This window comes from Sceloporus occidentalis, unplaced genomic scaffold (assembly GCF_023333645.1).
Source record: "Sceloporus occidentalis isolate IW3139 unplaced genomic scaffold, rSceOcc1.0.p SCAF_216, whole genome shotgun sequence".
Lineage (NCBI taxonomy): Eukaryota > Metazoa > Chordata > Lepidosauria > Squamata > Phrynosomatidae > Sceloporus > Sceloporus occidentalis.
Genome location: NW_028317196.1, coordinates 612,715 through 632,941, shown reverse-complemented (window position 1 = coordinate 632,941; position 20,227 = coordinate 612,715). Strand labels below are relative to the sequence as shown.

At 46.5% G+C, this 20,227-nt stretch overlaps 1 protein-coding gene across 1 annotated transcript; it reads left to right on the top strand.

Moving 5' to 3' along the window:
• The first annotated feature begins 6,734 nt into the window (after positions 1 to 6,734).
• LOC149277356 (sushi domain-containing protein 3-like) lies at positions 6,735 to 15,624 on the top strand. The gene is made up of 5 exons (XM_089503029.1): positions 6,735 to 6,807; positions 11,658 to 11,846; positions 13,242 to 13,389; positions 14,427 to 14,567; positions 15,450 to 15,624. The coding sequence occupies exons 1-5, from the start codon at positions 6,735 to 6,737 to the stop codon at positions 15,622 to 15,624; spliced, it is 726 nt and encodes a 241-aa protein (XP_089359155.1).
• The last annotated feature ends 4,603 nt before the right edge of the window (positions 15,625 to 20,227 follow it).

Genomic DNA, 20,227 nt, shown 5'->3' with positions numbered 1-20,227 from the left:
CTGTGGCGTTTATCCCGTCAGGATGTCGTATTTCCTTGAATGGGTCGATCCGTTAGATGTTACGCTCTACGGCTCCGCTGGTTTTCTATATAAGTCTATTTAAAAAGAGCTGCACCTTGTCCGGTGACGACGTATCAATAAATCTTTAGAGACTTGGCACGGCGTCCCGTGGTGCTGCGTCCCGTGGTGCTGCGTCCCGTGGTGCTGCGTCCCGTGGTGCTGCGTCCCGTGGAGTGGGAGTCCTGTGGCGGAGTCTTGGCTTCCATAAAGTTAGCAAAGAAGAGATTGTGGCCGGCCACGGGCGTCCCTTCCGCATAGTCCCGCTTCTCGTGGAAGCCGCCATCTTTTGGGATGAAGGACTTCTCTATCGAGTAGCGCTCTGGTCTGTGTTGACGCTCGTGGAGTCATGAGACTCAAAAACTCGGGGGGGGGGGCGCTGTAAGCATTAATAGAGGGGGCTCTTGCTGTCGGTGAAATACCCCCCCCCAAAAAAAATCTTCCCCCAAATGAATCCAAAATCCAAGCACCTTCACCACGTTTCAAGACGTTTTATCGAATGTTTGTTAACCCCCTGTGTGTCATTCCCACGAAACGCGTTGCCCACGTCTGGTGCTCAGAGGGTTAAAACAACATTATCAGTACTGCTGGGAAAATATTTTTTTCTTTGTTGTTATTTCGGGTTAATCTGGTGTAATTTGTGATTTTATTTATGATTTGTAAATAATGTTAAATACAGATTTTCAGACATTTAAGAAAAAAAAAAAGTTTAAGACGTTGAGCACAAAGCGAGGGGATTTTACAGAAAATTGTCTTTTTTTTTTTTTTTTTTTGTCTGTTTTTATATTTGTCACTGTTTTTTGTGTGTTTTTTTTTTTTTTTTGTTTTTTTTTTATAACTTCTTTAGATGACTTGCAGGTCCGGACTATAAATATATAAAATGTATTTAAATGGTAAAAAGCACCTCGACTCGCGGTTTAATAAGAATAAAACTTTTGAGAATTCTGAAGATGTATTTTAATGTTTTTGCTTTCATTTTCTAATCGCCGTGGTGACGATATATCTTCTTCCTGAGTCAGATAATGCGTTTTAATCAAAATCACGTCCTTTTCCCCCGTTGTCTGAAGTGTAATCCTCGTTCTGCGGATCCCCTCGGCTGGGAGGCTGTTCCACTACAACCATCATCCATTCATCATCTACAACCATCTCAGTAAAGTTTATTTTTGGCAAAGAGTCGGCTTTAAACCGTCCTGAATGAACTAAAATTCTATGACCCCTTTTTACCAGAATCAATGGTAAATGTTTAAAATGTCTTTTTTTGTAAAACCATACACCTGGCTGGCTATCTTTTTTTTTTTTTTTTTTTTATATATAAAAAAATGCTATTTTGAGACTTTTAACAGAATTGTTGCCAATAATAGCGATTAATACTCAGATCCTTTTGTTTCTGATGCCGTCGCAGGTCAGGCGATGTTATGAGTAAATTTTCTCTATTTCTCTGTAACCCCCTTTTTAAGAGAAATGGTTATTAAATCCTCCGTTATCTTTTATTTAATATCCCAAATTAATTTAAATCGTATAAATTGCTCGGGTGACGCAATAATAAACGTCGAGTGTAATAATGAACTTCTCTGGAAAATAAAAGTCACTTCTTTAGGTCGCCAGTGCGTTTCTTGATATTTGCAGTTAATTGCCGAAGTCTCGGGTTTCCGTGGAAATCTGTTGACATGTTTTTTTTTGACTGTAGTAGCCTCGACTCCCGGGCTAGGCCCCCTGCAAGAACCAACCAACCATCCCCCCAATAAAGACACGACAACCATAGATTTTGGGTGTAAAAAAGGCCACAGCCGAAATTTATTTAAATGCAGGCCATTGCCACGCAGACCTAAAACCAAAAATAGGTGCGTTAACAGGACAATGACCAACACACAGAACAATAAATAACATAAATTAACATAATTCAACATTAACCATTTAATGTAAACCATCCCAAGCTTACCAGGTTATCCAGGAACCACACAGGGAAGGACATACCGAGATGCCCAAACCCAAACCTGAGGTTCCCAGTTCCACCTACCAGGAAACCTCCCAAAACCAATGCTCTCCCATCAGCATTAACCCCCTAGATACCTGGTAAGCTAACGCACGACCGTGACAACAAACACACACCAGAAGAACACACACACAAAAGGAATAGGGAGGGAGGGTGGGACAAAGAGTGAGTGTCAGGTGAGCCAAAATGGAGACTGCTCCATTGGCGCCAAACCCCTAAATAGCCCACCGTTAACCCCTCCCCCCACATTCAAAAAATGCCGTCAGGACCTATCCCTGCTCGGCACACAGTCAACGGCCCACTAAGGCCCATTCTGAGCACGTGGGCTTCATTTTGCTTTCTGACAATTTTTTTGGTTTTGAATTTCATGAAATTGCCTAAAATGTGTTTGAAGAAGATAAATGCGTGGCGGGGGGAAGGTGAAGGTGGGAACTGTGGATCTGGGTGGGTTTTTCCATCTCTCAATCTTTCTGTCCAGATGGAGCCCCCCGAGCCCCCCCAAGCTGGAGGCCGAGATAACAGAAGCCGGAAGTCTTCCTTCTGGAAATGCCGAGACCTTCGTCTATGAGCCGCCTGAAAAGAGCGTTTATTTTACGAAGAATGTAAAACGTGCGTTTGCTTGGAAAACAATGATGTAATGATGTCATCAAAAACGGATACTTTACCGGTTAACGAGATTAAACGAGCGGTGCATGAATTTCTAACGAGGTGTGTTTTCGAGGTGTATTTGGGTTATCAGTAATTGTTACACTTTTGCCGTCTTGAGCGTTGTTGAACTATCGCTTTACGATAAAAGGCAGAGAAGCCGCAAAACAGCCAGAATTAGAGGCTCCTTCAGCTGCCCCTGGGGGTAAATGGAATTCACGAGACTCTAAGACATTACGAGCTCCACAGACAACGAGGTTAGACCCTTATAGCCCCGTATTGGGGTCATTGAGTTAAGTCGATATACCATAGAGAGGAAGAGGCTGAGATACCTCCTGCCGGCAGAGATAATAACGTCTTATCCGTTTCATAAAGCTGACGGAGGACGCCGTTCCTCGGTTCCTTAATGTCCGTCCCGTGTTATAGATGATTAATCGGTGTTCTCGCGTTTCATCAGACGGCTCCCGGCCTCTGTTTAGAGTGATTAGACGAGGAGCTGAATGCGTCTGCCCCCCACCCAGGCACCGCTTCACCCGTAATGGATCCGCCGCGTACCCTTAGTGTGTCGGCCGTCACGTAGACCGCGCCAGCCGGGAAGCCTGATCTCCAATCAGCGAGATGCCTCGTCCCGCCTGCTCCTCCGAGTTCCCAAAAAGCGAAGGGAATCCGATTATTTTGCTCTTAATCCGCGAGAATTCCTCCCCAAATTGATAATAGACCATACTAGGCATCCTTAATAAAACCTAAACACGGTGCAGAGTCAGGTTCTTTCTCGGAGACGGAGACCCTCTAACACTTTGAGATTAAACGGGGGGCAACAATGGCCGTTAATCGGGGGCCGCAGCTGCACGGCTGCTCCGAAAATGTGTAGTAAAGACATGAAACCCAAAGCCAGAGACTGGGGTAATTGGCGGGGGTGCGATGCGGTCGCGCATGTGCTCAGTCAGATGTTTCATGGATATTGCGTTTTGAATTTCCGCATCATTTTACAGCTCGGAACCTAAATTCAGCAGAAATATCAAATTAAATGCGATTTCGTTCAGAAAAAAACCAAATGGTGCGTTTTATATTATACCTTAAATGATGTATATTTGCCCGTTTCTGTATATTTTTCGTGGGGTAATCTTTGACTTTTTTTTGCCCCTGTCTGATTTTTGCCCCCCCTGCGCGCGGTAACAAAATGCCGATGGATCTGTGAATGGGAAGCATTTGGGAAAATCCCTTGGTTTTGATGAGCGAGATGTTTTCTTTGTGTTCCTGCCGGTGATACTCGTTACTTCATTATTTCACAAACCATTTCCCGCACCAAACGAACAGTCGCTTTTGAGGATAATTATGATCATTTCAGTAAATGGGATATTTCCAGATGCATTTTTGCCCCGGCTCCAAATAGACACCGGGGTATTTAACCATTTGTTTGCCGAAGGGAATGTGCACCCCATTCCTGTAGAATCTTTATACCGTATGTCGGAGCCCCCGGGAGCCCTCCGAAAAGTCTCATTCCACCAAATAATTGTTTCCAGTTCTTATTTTCTAGGATCCTTCCCGTATTAATGGCTGATCCGGTACTCGGGAGACTTACTGGAAGATGAAATCCATTGATTGTATTTTATCTGCGATTCTCGAATTTAGAAGAAAGTGTCAGAAAAACAACAATCGCTTATTAAGGATCCTCGGAAAGTGTTCCTTCTCAGGCGAAAAACCAGCCTGACGAGGTTACCCTGTCGCATTTACACCTTTGGAAAGAGAACCTAAGTATTTGGGGATATTACTAATATCTTTATTATTATTACTCATATTATTAATAATAAGGACTCTGAGACTCTGTGTTGGTAATAAAAGCCGGGACTTGCGCGTTTCTCTCGGAGCCGCGTAAGGTGAGAGGGTCCGGGGAAGAAAGGTCTCGATCTGTGAGCGGAGAGACGCCGCGCTCCTCAACACAAAGACGCCATTGATCGCAGACACAATGGGGCGCGAAACCTCCTTCCAGGTCATGCTCGCCTTCTCTCGCTGCTCCCACCATGCACCGGCGCTCAAACCCAGCAAGTAATGGGTTAAGTTCTTTGTCCTCAGAATGAAAAATGATGCAATAAAAAACGAGTGCAGGTTCTGTAACTTTATTAAACTTCATTAAACTTCACCGATTTCTTGGTTTGTTTCGTTGACATTTCAAGAAGCTGTTAATCCGGAAGCCGCCGTTATTCGATCAGAAAAGGAGACTTTTCCGGGGGGGGTGATTGTGGTGCAGAGACGGGGTGAACGATAGAAGTCAAACTGGAAATAATAATAATAATAATATCACTTGGTCTCTGACTTTGGGGTTCGTTTTTTCTCTTATACTTTCTGCGATGACCTCACAGCGAGCGAACGGACAGGAAACGAGATCATTTCTCGGGTTGGTGGATGGGTAGGAGAGAGGTAGGGAGGATAGATGGATGGATGGATGGATGGATGGATGGATGGATGGATGATGGGTAGGGATGGATGGATGGAGGGTGGATGGATGGATGATGGGTAGGGATGGATGGAGGGTTGATGGATGGTGGATGGAGGATGGGTAGGGATGGAGGATGGATGGAGAGGATGGGTAGGGATGGAGGGGGGGGGGTGATTGGGTTGGGTTTGTGTTTCTATAGATAAAGGTTTATCACAGACATCCAGCAATGACATTCGATGTAATGTATGAACGCGAAGCCCCCTTTTCTGCCGCAGTCTGCGTTTTGGTGACTTACGGGCAGATCTGGTAATGAGTCCTCCGTGTGGGGCTATTATCTGCCCTCCTGTCTCTGAATTACCCATCAGGCACAGGATGCAGGCGTGTCGGAGGGGAGTCCCTGCAAACGGGGAAATTATTTTTACATGCGTTGTGTTTTAACGTCGATTGTTTGAATATTAAAACTCGTTTTACTGTTTCGCTCAAATAAAGCTTCAGATTTCTTTAAAAAAAAAAAAAAAATTCCAATCGTCCATAAAACAAACTGAACTTTTTTGGGGGATTTTTTTCTTAAATTTCAATTTTAAGAAGTTGGTTATGTTTTTGCTTCCAGGTCTATGGTGGCTGAACCAGGTTTATTTCTTTGTATAATTTTTCTAGTTCCGACCCCCACCTGCTGATCCCCACTCACCCCGAGTCAGGCGCTGGGTGATGATGTCATATCCGTGAGCTCCCAGGCATTACCCCGAGGAGCTGGATCTGGGTTTCTCCCTGTGCATGCCTGAGAAAGCTCCCACATCTTCAGACTCAGGGGAGGTTCAGGGGATGTTATTTGCGGGTGCTCAGCCATAAAGTATAAGGGTCACCTGGTAATCCCCAGTCCGGCCCTCTGTTGGCCCCTCGTACTGTAGGGTTAATGCGCTGACGTGAGATGAAATTTCCCAATTTAGTCAAAGTTCCAGTTTAAAGAATGGAACGGAATTCCAAGCCAAGTCTCCATAGTGACAGAGCAAACACGTGAATTGTGAACCATATCGCCATAGTAACACAGCGAACCATCTGACTGCAGTTTGTGTGCTGTAGCCCCGCTGACCCTTCCAGCCCGAATAGGTAGCGGTGACCCTAAGCGGCGTGTAACCCCCCGGAGGACATGACCCGCGGCACAGGCTGCAGACCCCTAACAGCTCGGCCCCCACGTTAGATGAACACAGATTCTAAGAACACCCGCTCCGCTTCCACTCCTGCTGAGCCTTGGGCGGCGGTGATGACACTCGGTGGGTGTCCGCAGTACCCCGCGCTGGCCGGCAGAGGGCGCTCACACACCCCGCACACACCGCTCTCAGGGGCAGATCCAGGCAGATCTCTCGCTCCTTAACTGTTTCTGTCCAATCCAGATTACAGATTAATGCCCCAGCAGGGCAGGACCCGGGCCAATCCCCCCCCCCCCACTCCCCATGCATCCAGAAAGAAGATTGCTGGCTCATTAAACCTCTGACAGGGCTGGGATCCAGCAGGTAGGGGCAGATTCCCGGTGTGCTCCGCGCAGGATCCTCACCTGCCTCCCTCTCTGCCCTCCCCGGGTGAGGACGGGGCTCCGGGAAGAACATGCAGCTCGCAACAGCCTCTGTTCTGGATCTTTCAAGGACTGTCCTGATCACAGAGGGAAGAGAGACCCCAGGTAAGCAACAGCCCCTGCTAATACCCCAGCATGGGGCCAGGTGAGGGGCAGGATTCTACCAACTGCCCCTTACTCCCAGCAGGGCATTACCACCACTGGGGCAGTTAAATCAGGGGCTGTGAAGGTGTCACCCTACAGAATACACCGACTTCTTTTAACTGCTTGTGTGCTGGACTACAAATTATACTATCTCATGAACTACAAAAGGTTAATACTTTATTGGGATTATTACCCCCCCCAGGGAATGGGTTAATGATAGAATTATGACTGTATTTATGTGTTTAACCAGCTACATGCCAGGGTCTTGGGTACAGCCTTCCACTCTGGCACTCAGAGGGTTAAAGTGCATAGATACTGGGGCATTACTGGTGGGGCTGTATTTAGTCCCATATGGGGCGGTCTGATAAAGCAGCTGTGGGGGGGGGGGGGGTAGCAATAATGTTTCCAAAATGTAGCAATCTGTACATTGTGTTCTTTGTATCAGTTATTGGGGGTTACATTCGCATTGAAAGCTTAGAGTTTAACCCATTTGAGGGGCTTTAAAAGATTTTGTGAGCCAATCTGGGGTCTGCATGGGGTACTGGGGGGTATAATTATAGGATTCAGGGCAATATCTCCAGCTGGCGTCCACCGAACCCCCCGGCTTTCTCATCAGGACGTGTCCGTGTAATCGATTCCCATATCTCACCCTCTCTGTTACGGGATTATTTTTCTGATATAAACATTAAAGGGGTCCCGGGGGTCAGCCGGGGGTCAGCCGGGGGTAAGTATTAAGCGCAGGTCGCGAAGTGTCAGGTGCTTCCACCCGCATGCCGCTATCTTCTGAAATCCCCGGCAGCTTTTCTTATGAAAACGTGAAACATTCTGTGTCCTTCGGGCGACTCGGCAAACATTTACCCGGAGGGGGCAAAACTCCTATCCCTCCACGGCGTGCGGCCACCAGCGGCTCCGGGTGACGGGAATCACACGTCTAATGAGTGACCAAAATCGTTATCAATTGACTTTGTTGGGCGGAATGTGCCGGCGCCGTGATAACTTTTTGTAAACGATTGTAACCTTTTCTGGATTAATAATCAGCGTTCTGGGTCCGAGCGGGAAGATTTGGGGCGCAGTCATTGATTTACATTAAATACATACGATGGCGTTAAAACATTTATCGTGATGTAATATTACTCTAGATCGCCTGTACGTTAGCAGCGGTCCTTTCCGCCGTCCTTCCAGAGATCTCTGGGGGTCTACGCAGCTGCTAACGGATCCAACCTGACGGAGATTGGGCTTCGTTGGGGGTCTCACGCCAATGCCCCCCCCCCCGGTTAGATCCGCAATCCTCGTGGTCTCCAGAGCGATGGGTCGGGTTCCAGCTTCAAGAAACCCACCACGCTCACGTTTGCTGCGAGTTCCACCGCTGTGACGACTCTTTGGGGACCGTTCCTGATCTCCACGAAGTGAAGCGTTTAGCTCTTGAGTTTTAACGATCTGTTCCCGGGCGAGAGATCCGCGGCAGAGAATTCTAACCTCCGCGGATAAACGGATTAAAGTAAACGCGGCGCATGACGGCGATGGCCGCGCTCCGGGAAGGCGTCTGTTATTACCCAGAGATGGTCCGTTAACCCGGAGTAAATTTCAGCGTCTGGGATGAAGTCGCATCGTTTCCGCGTGGCTTGGGATCCGTCATACGTGGGAAATGTTCTAAAACACGTCACCGTGGCGCGTTACATAGTTACAATGATGACTGATTGGGTAACTTTTCACATACGGGACAGTTGCGTAGAACGTGAATGTTCTAGAACGTGAACCGATCCGGAATCCTTTTAACCCGAGTGATCTGTATTGGGTTATTTTTGGAGGTTACAGATCCCGTTATCGTCCTCCGCTGGCCGTTTATTGGAGGAAGCCCTGTCGGCAGATTTAGTTGATTTATTGGCCGTCCGGCGGAGGTTCGGGGTAGAAAGCGGACTCTTTATCACCATAAGTTGCCCTCACAGACACTTTGTGATTCCGAGGAGTCCCGCGGCGTAAGGGTTAACAGTCTGCGTCAGCATTTAACATATTAACACATTCTCCGCCAAGTGAGCAGAGTAGCGGTGTGAGGGTCCCGCGTTGACCCCGTCACATTCGTAGCTATTCATTGGATGGTGAATCCAACATGGTGGCCAATCCGATGTACTTCTCGTTCATAATTGTAATTGTGATATTTGGTGACGTTTACGGGCACTTAACCCTTTTATACCTGTTGGTTCCGATGTGACAGATCTGGGATATGTAGACCCCGGGGAGCGTTCACTAAGCCGGCACATTTTCTGCCGGGTGCCGGATGCACAGAAACAAACGGTTTGTAGTCGCACAAAATGTCAACTCATGAAAACAGGAGCCAAAAGCATCGAACATCTGGTCTAGAACTCATTAAGGGCGACGGTTTGCGCAGGCAGGGCCATTTACTCGAGAAAATGTACCCCTTGTGGCCCTGGGTAGTTGGGGTAGGTGGCAACTTAATTTCCCTTGAAATGGGATAATAGCTGCATTAATCAGCTGTTCCGGGGGTCCTAGGGGGAGAACGTGGCATTTAGAACTGTTTTTTTCTCTAAAAAGTGACTTTTTTCGTTTATTTGAGGCCTCGTCGCCTCCATGTTTTCTCTGAACAAAACTTTCATATGAAATACAGAAATATCCTCTATATGGGGGGGGGTCTGTTTGCCTGGATATAAAATATTCTATAATAATAACAATGATATGATAATAATAATAATATAACAATAATAATATGATACTATAACAATTAATTAATAACAACAATAATAAAATGATATAATAATAAAATAATATATAATAATAATAATAATAATATTTATAATAATAATATAATGATATAATAATAATATTTAATATTTATAATAATAATAATATTTATAATTAATGATAGTAATAATAATATAGGGTACGCAACACGAGGATAAAGCTTTCACTAAGAAACGGTCCTAAGAGACGCTTTAAGAGGATCACCCGCTGAGATTAAAAGCTGATTTTCTCCGCTGCGTCTCTCCGTGGAACGCGTGAGAAACATCTTTCTTCTGATTAGAGATCCGGAACAGATAGAGAGGGGGAAGTTCCGGTACCAGCTCTGGGGTCGGATCCGCCGGGGCGCGTTTTGCTGGGATTGATGGGCGCTCGGCGATCAGAGATTAAGTTGGTGTCTCCTTTGGTCTTCATGTTCCTGGTCTGGTGGTCACTCTGGGAATGAGACCGTTTGGTTTGCTCCTTGCTCCTACCCAAGGGCAGATCGGCCCCATCCGGCCCCCGTCTACTACCGCTGGAGTGAAATTTAGCACCAGGGGACATGGCACCACTAGCCAACATTATGGGGTACGAGCCCCCAATGTAGTCCAGCTCCGCCCGCCCTGCTGTGTTAAGAGGACAGTCTTTAATAGAAGCCCTCTCTGTATTTACAACATTAATTTATTTATATTGTGGCCCCCGCTCCCTGTGAATGCAGGATACCGGCATTTATTCCACCCCACCGTAATCATTCTAGTGCAGATCCTGCAAATTCTGGAAACTCGTTGTAATAAGATGCTGTTTCTCGCTGCAGAAAAAGCTGAGTCTGCATTAAGAAGTCAGAGCCTCGCCGCGCTCTCCTCACCCGGCGCTCGGAATGAGAATCCGCTTTTTTCTCCTCTGTTTAATCCGCGCCGCGTTAGATCCGGAATTTCAATTCCGAAAAGCTGCCAGCATCGCAAATTGAAAGCCTTTTCCTGTATTTTTTATCCTTTTCTTCGGCCGGCGGCGCGCGGAGAGTCTGATTATTTGATGCCGGGTTGGATTTTGGGGTAAATGCTGCGGCGGCTCCAGCGCATCCCATGCAGATTCTTCAAATAAAAAGATCCATTAAATTTGGTGTTTTTTAAAATTCTGCTTCACTGATGCCCCTTGCACTGGGTGTGTGTGTGATGTCACCGATGCCCCTTGCACTGGGTGTGCGTGATGTCACCGATGCCCCATGCACTGGGTGTGTGTGATGTCACCGATGCCCCTTGCACTGGGTGTGTGTGATGTCACCGATGCCCCATGCACTGGGTGTGTGTGATGTCACCGATGCCCCTTGCACTGGGTGTGCGTGATGTCACCGATGCCCCATGCACTGGGTGTGTGTGATGTCACCGATGCCCCATGCACTGGGTGTGCGTGATGTCACTGATGCCCTCTGCACTGGGTGTGCGTGATGTCACTGATGCCCCATGCACTGGGTGTGCGTGATGTCACTGATGCCCTCTGCACTGGGTGTGCGTGATGTCACTGATGCCCTATGCACTGGGTGTGTGTGATGTCACCGATGCCCCATGCACTGGGTGCGTGTGTGATGTCACTGATGCCCCACACAGAGAGGACACGGCGGGTCGGCAGAACCTCAGCGCTGGGTAAACATTCATTAGCAGATCGGTGACCTCATCACGCGGGGAGTCATTTCATTGCGGTTCAGGAACTCAGGCAGGTAAACGGCGACCGGCTGAGCAGGAGGAATAAAGAGATTTATTGGGAGCTGAACGAGAATCTGTGCTGCTCGATCCGTACAATAACCTGATCCCCAAATAATGATCTGCTACCGGTGACGCGCTGGAGATGTTTGGAGCTGTTTGACCCGGTTCTCTTCCTCCTCTCTTTCCTCCTCTCTTTCCTGATGAGCATGAATTACTTTCGTTTGCAGACGTTGCCGGATTCTGATGTTCTCCACGTTCTTCAGAACATTTTTCGGTCCATTGGATGGACTCTTTCAGTCTTGGTGGCCCCTTGGCCACGGTCCAGTCGTTGGGTTCTCTGATCCGTAGCCATACCTGCCACTCTATGCTTCCTCCTAGGACAATGCCGACAGGTCATTCCCCCGGAGTCCGGCTCCTTCCACGTTCTTCATGGGAACGGTACGTCCGTTGGGTCTGTCATCGGGTTCCAGTGCTCCCCAATGCACCAGTTGGTGGGCGAAGGAACGACGACGTGTGTTTGGAGAGGAAACGGCGTGGCGTGGACGACGGGGACCCCAACGTGCAAAAGTAAGGAAGCCTGTAGCTCATCAAATGGATGAACCCAAAATGTACATTTCTGAGGTGGTTTGCTGTGAAATGCTTTGGGTTTTGGGCGGTCGGCCATTCGGCCCCCAACCAGTTGCCCGTTTTTCCTGCCCTTAATCAGTCGTTGGTCTCGTCTTAGATTCAGGAGCCGTATGTCTATCCCATGCATGTTTAATACCCTCACTGTATTACCCTCTACCACTTCTGCTGGGATTCTGTTCCACTTATCTAATCCCCCCCCAGTAAAGGGCTGCTTTTGAGAAATATATGGAACGCGACAAACCCCCCATGACCTGGAGCATTTCTGCCTTGAAAACACGCGCTGTGAGTCATTAGTTGATAGCGGCCCAATTCCTGACAGATGGACGGACTCTCAGTTTATCTCACACCCCAGCTGTTCCGTATCTATCACACAAAAACAAGGCGCGGGGGGGGCAGCATTATTTACATAATAGGGGGCGGGTCCCTGCATTATTTACATAATAGGTCTCTTCACCTTGAAACAGTCAGCGACATCTCAGGGGCTGCGAGAGCTGAAATGCGGGGGGTTTCACCCAGATACGTGAATTAGACCCCCCCACTTACCCTGCGGGGTAGAAAAAGTCTCTTCCCACCGAAAAAAATTCTATACATATTTTTTAATTTGTGTTTAAAATGAAAAATCTGCTGAGTAGATGTATGTAGACTTTCTCTCGCTGCACTGTAACCCCCCCCCCCCCGGATTATCAGGAGTCGTGGGAAATTAAGCTTGCGAGCAGGGCTCTCTCCACCAAATGTATCGGTTTGTCTTAGTCTGTCAATTCTTGTCTTGTCATATCCCTTGAATTTATGTATTGTATTAAGCGCTGCGTAAACTGTTGGCGCTATATAAATAAAGGATAATAATAATAAATAAATTCATCGGACGTTTATTCAGCAGAATTTCCCATTTATGTTCAAAATAATTGAACTTGAAATTTTTTAAAGATACCCTGTTATTCTAGGTTTTAGCGCCCGGACCGCGCCGTTTCTTTTAATGAAGTTTGATGAATAACGAGGTGTTTCGGCGGAGTCGTTCGGAGCACTGAGCCACCGCTGACGCCGCTCTCCATCTGTCCGCTGCCCACGGAATCACGACTAAAACTTTCGGGACAAATTAATCACAAATAAAAGAATTTTGAATAAACCAAAAACAGACTTTGGGCTGTTGGGGGAGACGCATGAATGATGGGGTTACCTCTGCCCTGCCCCCCCCGGCCTGCCCCCTCACTTTATACAGGGGAACGCCCTGGCTTTTAAAATAAAAAAAATAATTAAAATAAATGAAATACATAAAATATTTTTTTGATATAAAGATTTTTGGGAATTAGTTGTTTTCTTCTTTTTGCATTTTTTTAGCGCTGTTGAAGTCCGATGCGCTTGGATTTAAGGTCGCGGTAATCGCCTCCATCGTAAGCTGCGCTGTCATCCTGCTGATGTCGATGGCGTTTCTGATTTGCTGCCTCGTCAAATGCATGAAGAGGAACGAAAGGAAACGCTCACAGAGGTGACGGGGAATAGATGAAGGAGTCGCGGCTCCCGGCGGCCTGAGCTCTCCGACTACCTGAGCCCCCCCAACGGCCTGAGCCCCCCCCAACGGCCTGAGCTCCTCGACAACCTGAGCCCCCCCCGACAGCCTACGCTCCTGACAGCCTGAGCCCCCCCGACAACCTGAGCCCTCCGGCGGCCTGAGCTCTCCGACAACCTGAGCCCCCCCAACGGCCTGAGCCCCCCCCGACGGCCTGAGCCCCCCCGACGGCCTGAGCTCCCCGATAACCTGAGCCCCCCCGACAGCCTGAGCTCCTGACAGCCTGAGCCCCCCCGACAGCCTGAGCCCTCCGGCGGCCTGAGCTCCTCGACAACCTGAGCCCCCCCGACAGTCTGAGCTCCTGACAGCCTGAGCCCCCCCGACAGCCTGAGCCCTCCGGCGGCCTGAGCTCCTCGACAACCTGAGCCCCCCGACAACCTGAGCCCCCCGACGGCCTGAGCCCCCCGACGGCCTGAGCTCTCCGACAGCCTGAGCCCCCCGACAGCCGCTCCAACACATGACACTCTTCACAAATAAACTCGGGACATGAGTTGTATGTCAGGTTATTCCCCCTTGGGTAACGGCTGAGGGTGATAGGCGGCGGTGGAAATGTCTCTGGAAAGCGTCAGGATTTCATTCCGATTAACGATGATTTTGTGTTAATTAACTGGAAAGCAAATAATGAAAATGGCAAAAAACAAACATTCTAAGCCGTTAATCTCCAGACGCCGGGGAAACTCTGTGATGTCATCTGGGTTTAATGCAGCGAGAATGTGGGGGTTACTGCCTGGCGCCCCCAACACAATTTACCCTCCAACAAACCCAAACGGTGATATCGGCGAGTTTAGGAAAGATCTTCTTGATCCCGAAAAGGTGGAATTTTGGTGAATTTTGATTTCCCTTACTTTATTTCGAATGATGTAATAGTAAACGGAAGCTGCCTGCGCACAGGTGAGTTTGTAAGAACTCGCGTCTCCTTCCATCCTTTAACCCTTTGGGGGGTTTTCTTTCCGCAGAGAGAAGGTCATCTGGCATCAGATAGACTGCGAGGAGCTGGAAAACATGAAGGGCCGGAATAATAATAATAATGCGGAGCGCCGGCGGCCCCCGCTGGACGACTGGCTTAATATGGTTTACGAAAACCGCGGGTTCTGCAGGTGAGGAGAAAATAGAACGACGCGCGGCGGACATAAGACTTCTGTGACGCGACCAGACGGCGCTCAGGCCAAACCGTGCTCTGCATCAGTTACTTTGTAACCTTTAATGTATAAACAGGTAGTCTGTGCAGAGCTGGACCTCCTGCCGCCATTCCACAGATACTTCTGTTCGGCTAAACGGGGCCTAGCGGCCGGCAAGCGCCCCGCCGGATCTGTTCTGTTACTTCGTTTATTCCGCGGGGCGCGGGGTGAACACGGACTGGGCAGCTTCTGTAGGTATTGGGGTCTTTAGAACGGCCCCGTTACCCACGGGTCACCTCCTGAGCGTAGAGACAATACATACTGACCTGGGGTCGTGGGGTCGTGGGCTAGGGGTCACCCTAGAGGTGTGCCAATGTGTAGCAACCCTTCGGCACCTAATGGGTTAACGGTATTTATTCTACAGATTTAGATCTTTTCAAGCCGTTTTTTTGCCGGCTGAGGTTTCCGTTCAGCGGATTTCACTTCCTTTCAGAAACTTCAAAAAAAGAGACAGGTGTAACCGGAAATTCAAAAAACAGAAACCCACAGCCGTGTGTGCTGAAATCTTCATTAAAACCAGACAATGCGGGGTGGAACATCCTCCCAGCAGAGGTGGTAGAGGGTAATACAGTGAGGGTATTAAACATGCATGGGATAGACATACGGCTCCTGAATCTAAGACGAGACCAACGCCTGATTACAGCAGGAGAAACGGGCGACTAGACGGGGCGACTGAGGGGCAGATTGCGCTCCCACCCATTCGTGGGGCAGTAATATACGGGGGGGGTTGTGAAATGATGTGTTTGGCTGTTACTTTAATGTTCTATGAATGATGTAAACGTCCCACGTTTCCTCCGCCAGGGGCCACGAGGCGCGGGCCGGGAGTTTGCACGCCGCTGGCTGCACGGACGGTAACCGCGCATGCTTTCCAGACAAGCAGATATCCGGCCGCCACATCTCGGTGCAGACGGTGAGTGGCGTCCACGTGGTGGAGGTGTACAGCAGAGACCAAGACATTCACCGGCGATACGAGTGACGATACCGACGGAGCCGAGGAATCCTGTGCCTTAAAACTGCCTGCGGCTCTCCCTGCGCGTTTCACTCGACGTCAGCGGAAGCGAAGTGCGTAAAGTTTCATGTGTTTGAAGACACGGCGGCAGCCACGGTTCACAAGTGGATTTCCACGCCTGCGCCACAAAAGATACACCAGATCTGATGAGAACCAACTTACCTTATACCACATGGTGTGTGTGATGTCACTGATGCCTCAGCCACAGGATGTGATGTCACTGATGCCCCATGCACAGAGTGTGTGATGTCACTGATGCCTCAGCCACAGGATGTGATGTCCCTGATGCCCCATGCACAGAGTGTGTGATGTCACTGATGCCCCATGCACAGGGTGTGTGATGTCACTGATGTTGGACATCCTTCGAATGGTACTTTTGCAGACTCGTCCCTGTTGGGTACCGGGTGAAGGGGTAGTTTTCAGACCGGAAGAGGGTCTTGGCCCTTCTCCCTGGAGAAACCCGTGGCTTCGGCCCCCTGTAATCCATAATGACTCTCAGTCATAAACGTGTCTCGCTGGTCCACACGGGGGACTCGTGACTTCTGCCCATTACAGATCTCATTGCGTTTTGGCCGCGGTTTTGGTGGAAAAATCAGCCGACTGGACGAGCCAAATGGTTCTTCTCTGCGTCGAATCCGGGACGTTTCCCAAAATGTGAATTTCTGGATCTCCTTGAGGCCGTTCTACAGAAAAGCTCAATTATTAAAACCGTCTCAACTCCAAGGCCATTTTAATGCAATTTTACCCCCAAAATAACTGCCACCTAGAAAACAAAACATGGTCTCAAAACACAGGGCGGCCATCTTGACATTTTATTGGGTTAACATTATCATTAAAGAGCTTGCGATCTATACCCCCCCCCAATCGGCTGCTAAAAAAACAAAATGGCCGCCCGCAGGGAGCATGTTCTGCTCTTATTGCCCCCAATATGTCAGCGAGAGGCACACATTGGGGGGGCAGGGGACCCCGCACGTATTATTAAAGCCGCTTTAGGTACAATTCCCTCCAAATGACGAAAAAAAGGAAATTCTTATCATTTTAACAATTTGACACAATTTAAAATGTAAACGTTGTATAGATTCCAGGCGTTCTGTCTGTTTTCTAATTGGTTGGGCTGTGTTCTTTGCACATATATGATACATACGGTATATGGAAATGCAATTAAACATCTTCTTTTCTGTACCGGGTTGTCTTTGAATTTTTTGGGGGTCTCTCATTGGATCACAAACATAATGGGGGTCTGGCCGTCGGTTCCAGCGCAAACCATTCATTTTCCCAATTTTAGCATTGGTGCCGCCATTGCGAGTCTCGGTCAGGGCGGCAGGACGACTGCGTCTTATTGACCGCGATGACCATCGATTGCTGTGGTAACAACTACACTTTTAAAATGTTGCACCTGAATTGTTCTTATAAAAAACACAAATAACATTGTTTTTAAGTTGCAGGAGGGGAATCATCGCGCGGCCCTGGACGGCCCTCGGCAGGGAGTGGAGGCAGAAAAAGAGGGGTGAGCAACAAATCTAAACAAACCAGATAAATGCGCATAAAATATTTTACCTGCACAGGAAACTCAACGAAGCGGCTGGGTGACCCCCAGAAACAGACTGCGGTGCCAAGTAACTGAAACGGGGCAAATTGAGAATGCCCCCCACCGCCCAGATCACCCTCGCACTCTCTATGCCTGCCCAGAGTACTTTCTGGATCCAGCCAAGGGTTAATTGTCCTTTGGGCAGGGCTGGTGGGCGAAGTGTAACTGGTGTTTGAATGTTTATGTTGGCGACCAGTTACCTCCAGGGGCAGTTATTCCCTCTGCTGGGCAGGTGGGAGAGGGTATTAGCTGCAGCCTTTTAAAGAACCAAAGCGCCACCTAGTGGTGTAATTTCAGTAGGCGCCTGAGATCATTAGCCCCTTCGTGACAAAGGCTGATTTTACTTTTTGTACCCTTTGTGACAATGGCCGTTTTAACATTTCTGCGCTGCTCGTGTTTAGCTGTAATTTTCTTCTTTCCCGTTTACTGAACCCACACACATTAGATATTGTTTTTTTCAGGACAAGAAGGGCTTTCTTTAGATGACATTGTTTTGATTGTATCATATGATTTACTATTAAAAAAAGTATAAAATATGGTGAAAAATTTAGAAAAAAATGACTGTTTCTAACTTTTAGTTGAAAAATCTTTTTCTCATCTATAAAAGGTAATAAAAAAACCTGCTAAATAGATTCTAATATTTGTCCTGAGTTTAGAAATACCCAATGTTTTTATGTTTTTTTGGGTTTTTTCTGCACGTTATGGAGCAATAAGTACAGGTAGCGTTTTGCTATTTCAAAGCCATTTTTTCCAAATCTGGTAATTCTTCCCCCCATGTGCCATTTCGGGTATCTTTGAAGCCGGCCAATGCAATTTACCCCATCAAATCATATATTTTTGAAAACTAGACAGCCCAGGGTATTCCAAATGCTGGTATTTTAACCCTTTCCAAGCACTTATTCTACCATCAGCCTTTGTCAAACTTTATGGTAGTAATTTTTTTGCATTTGTTTTTTCACACACATTTTACTTTAGGTATGAATAAACAGGTTCTGGTATATGTCACTATCAAAAAACACCCCAATATGTGTTTAGCAACATCTCCTGAGTACAGCGATACCTCACATGAATGATTTTGCCTGGCTGTTTGGGGGCAAAAGGGCCACATTTGGGGCATGCACATTTTTCAATGTTGAACTTTGGCATTTGGGGATCCACTGCCCATGCCCTATTTGGTACATCTTTGGGCCGGGCCATTTCAGTGTACCCAATAAAGCTATATATTTTTGAAAACTAGACAACCCAGGGTATTTCAAATGCTAGTATTTTAACTCTTTGCATGCACACATTTTACCACGAGCATTTTTTCAAAGTTTGCAGTAGTATTTTTGTGTGTGTATTTTTCCCACACACACCTACTTTATGTATGAATTTACAGCTCCTGGTATATGCCGCTGTCACACGACACCCCAATATGTGTTCAGCAACATCTCCTGAATACAGCGATACCCCACATGCATGGGTTTATCATTTTTGGGGGGAACTAAAAGGCCACATTTGGTACGTGTGCATTTTTCTAATTGGAAATTAGATGTGTGGCCATCCTTCCCCCCGTGTTAATTGGGACCTTGTTGAACCCAGTCAATTCAATTTACCCCATCAAATCATACATTTTTTAAAAGTAGACACCCCATGGGCATTTAATATGCCAGTATTTAAAATATTGTTTTAAGCTAATATGCTAATTTTAGGACTTGCTCACAAAAATATATTTTTTATATATATATATTTTTTTTTGCCTTTTTTTTTTATTTTTTTAACATTTTTTTTCAACTTGAAGGTTCCCCTGATAGTGACATCAGTGGGAAATTATTTTTACATTTTACTGTTTTTTTACTATTTTTTTTCTAATTATTATTAATTTTATTTTATTTTTAATTTATTTTTTCTAATCACACTGTGATTAGAAAGCTGAGCTCCATTGACTTGCATGGTTGAATGCAGTACCTGTAATCAACCTGCATGTGGAGCCAGAGTTCTCTAGAGGGTCAGGAGACTGTCTAGCAAACTTTTTAGACTTTATTGTTTTTCTTAATTGAATTTTCCCGGACCGCCGCCATCTTGCTGATGGCGAAGATCACCGGCAGCTGCGGCTGTGACCGCTCTCCGGAGCGGTCACAGTCCATCCCCAGGTAAGTGTTTGGTGTCGCTGGATGCCTCCTGATCGAGGCATTCCAGCGACACCATTTAAGTTGATCGCCTCCTAAACGCTTTTAAAACGGGCGTCCTCCGCCATACAAAGTATGGCGGATGTTGACGCCCCGGGGAGGGGCCAGAGATGGCCCCTTTGTGCCGATAATGGCGTTGCTGAATGCCTCGAGGTCGAGGCATTACAGCAACGCCGTTTCGGTGCAGAAAGCGAAAATAGATCGCTTTCTGCACCCGTTTAATGACGTGCCGGTCCTGGCACGTCATTTGTCGTTATCGACTTGAATTTCCGTGACGTGCCCGGACCGGCAATTGTCATCAAGGGGTTAGAAATACGAATTATTATTATTATTGTTGTGGTTGTTATTATTATTATTGTTATATGATATTATTATAAGAAGTAGTAGAAGTAGTATTCTTGTTATATGATATTATTATTATTATTATTGTTATATATTATTATTGTTATTATTATATGATATTATTATTATTATTATTATTATTATTATTTTTGTTATATATTATTATTATTATGATATTATTATTATTATTAGTAGTAGTAGTAGTAGTAGTAGTATTCTTGTTATATGATATTATTATTATTGTTATATGATATTATTATTATTATTATTATTATTATTATTATTATTATTGTTATATGATATTATTATAAGAAGTAGTAGAAGTAGTATTCTTGTTATATGATATTATTATTATTATTATTGTTATATGATATTATTATTATTGTTATTATTATATGATATTATTATTATTATTATTTTTGTTATATGATATTATTATTATTATTATATGATATTATTATTATTATTATTA

Coding starts and splice junctions, on each gene's coding strand:
- LOC149277356 (XM_089503029.1), top strand. CDS start 6,735: ATGCAGCTCGCAACAGCCTCTGTTCTGGATCTTTCAAGGACTGTCCTG. Junction 13,390..14,426: donor GAAAGGAAACGCTCACAGAG/GTGACGGGGAAT, acceptor TTCTTTCCGCAG/AGAGAAGGTCATCTGGCATC. Junction 14,568..15,449: donor GAAAACCGCGGGTTCTGCAG/GTGAGGAGAAAA, acceptor TTCCTCCGCCAG/GGGCCACGAGGCGCGGGCCG.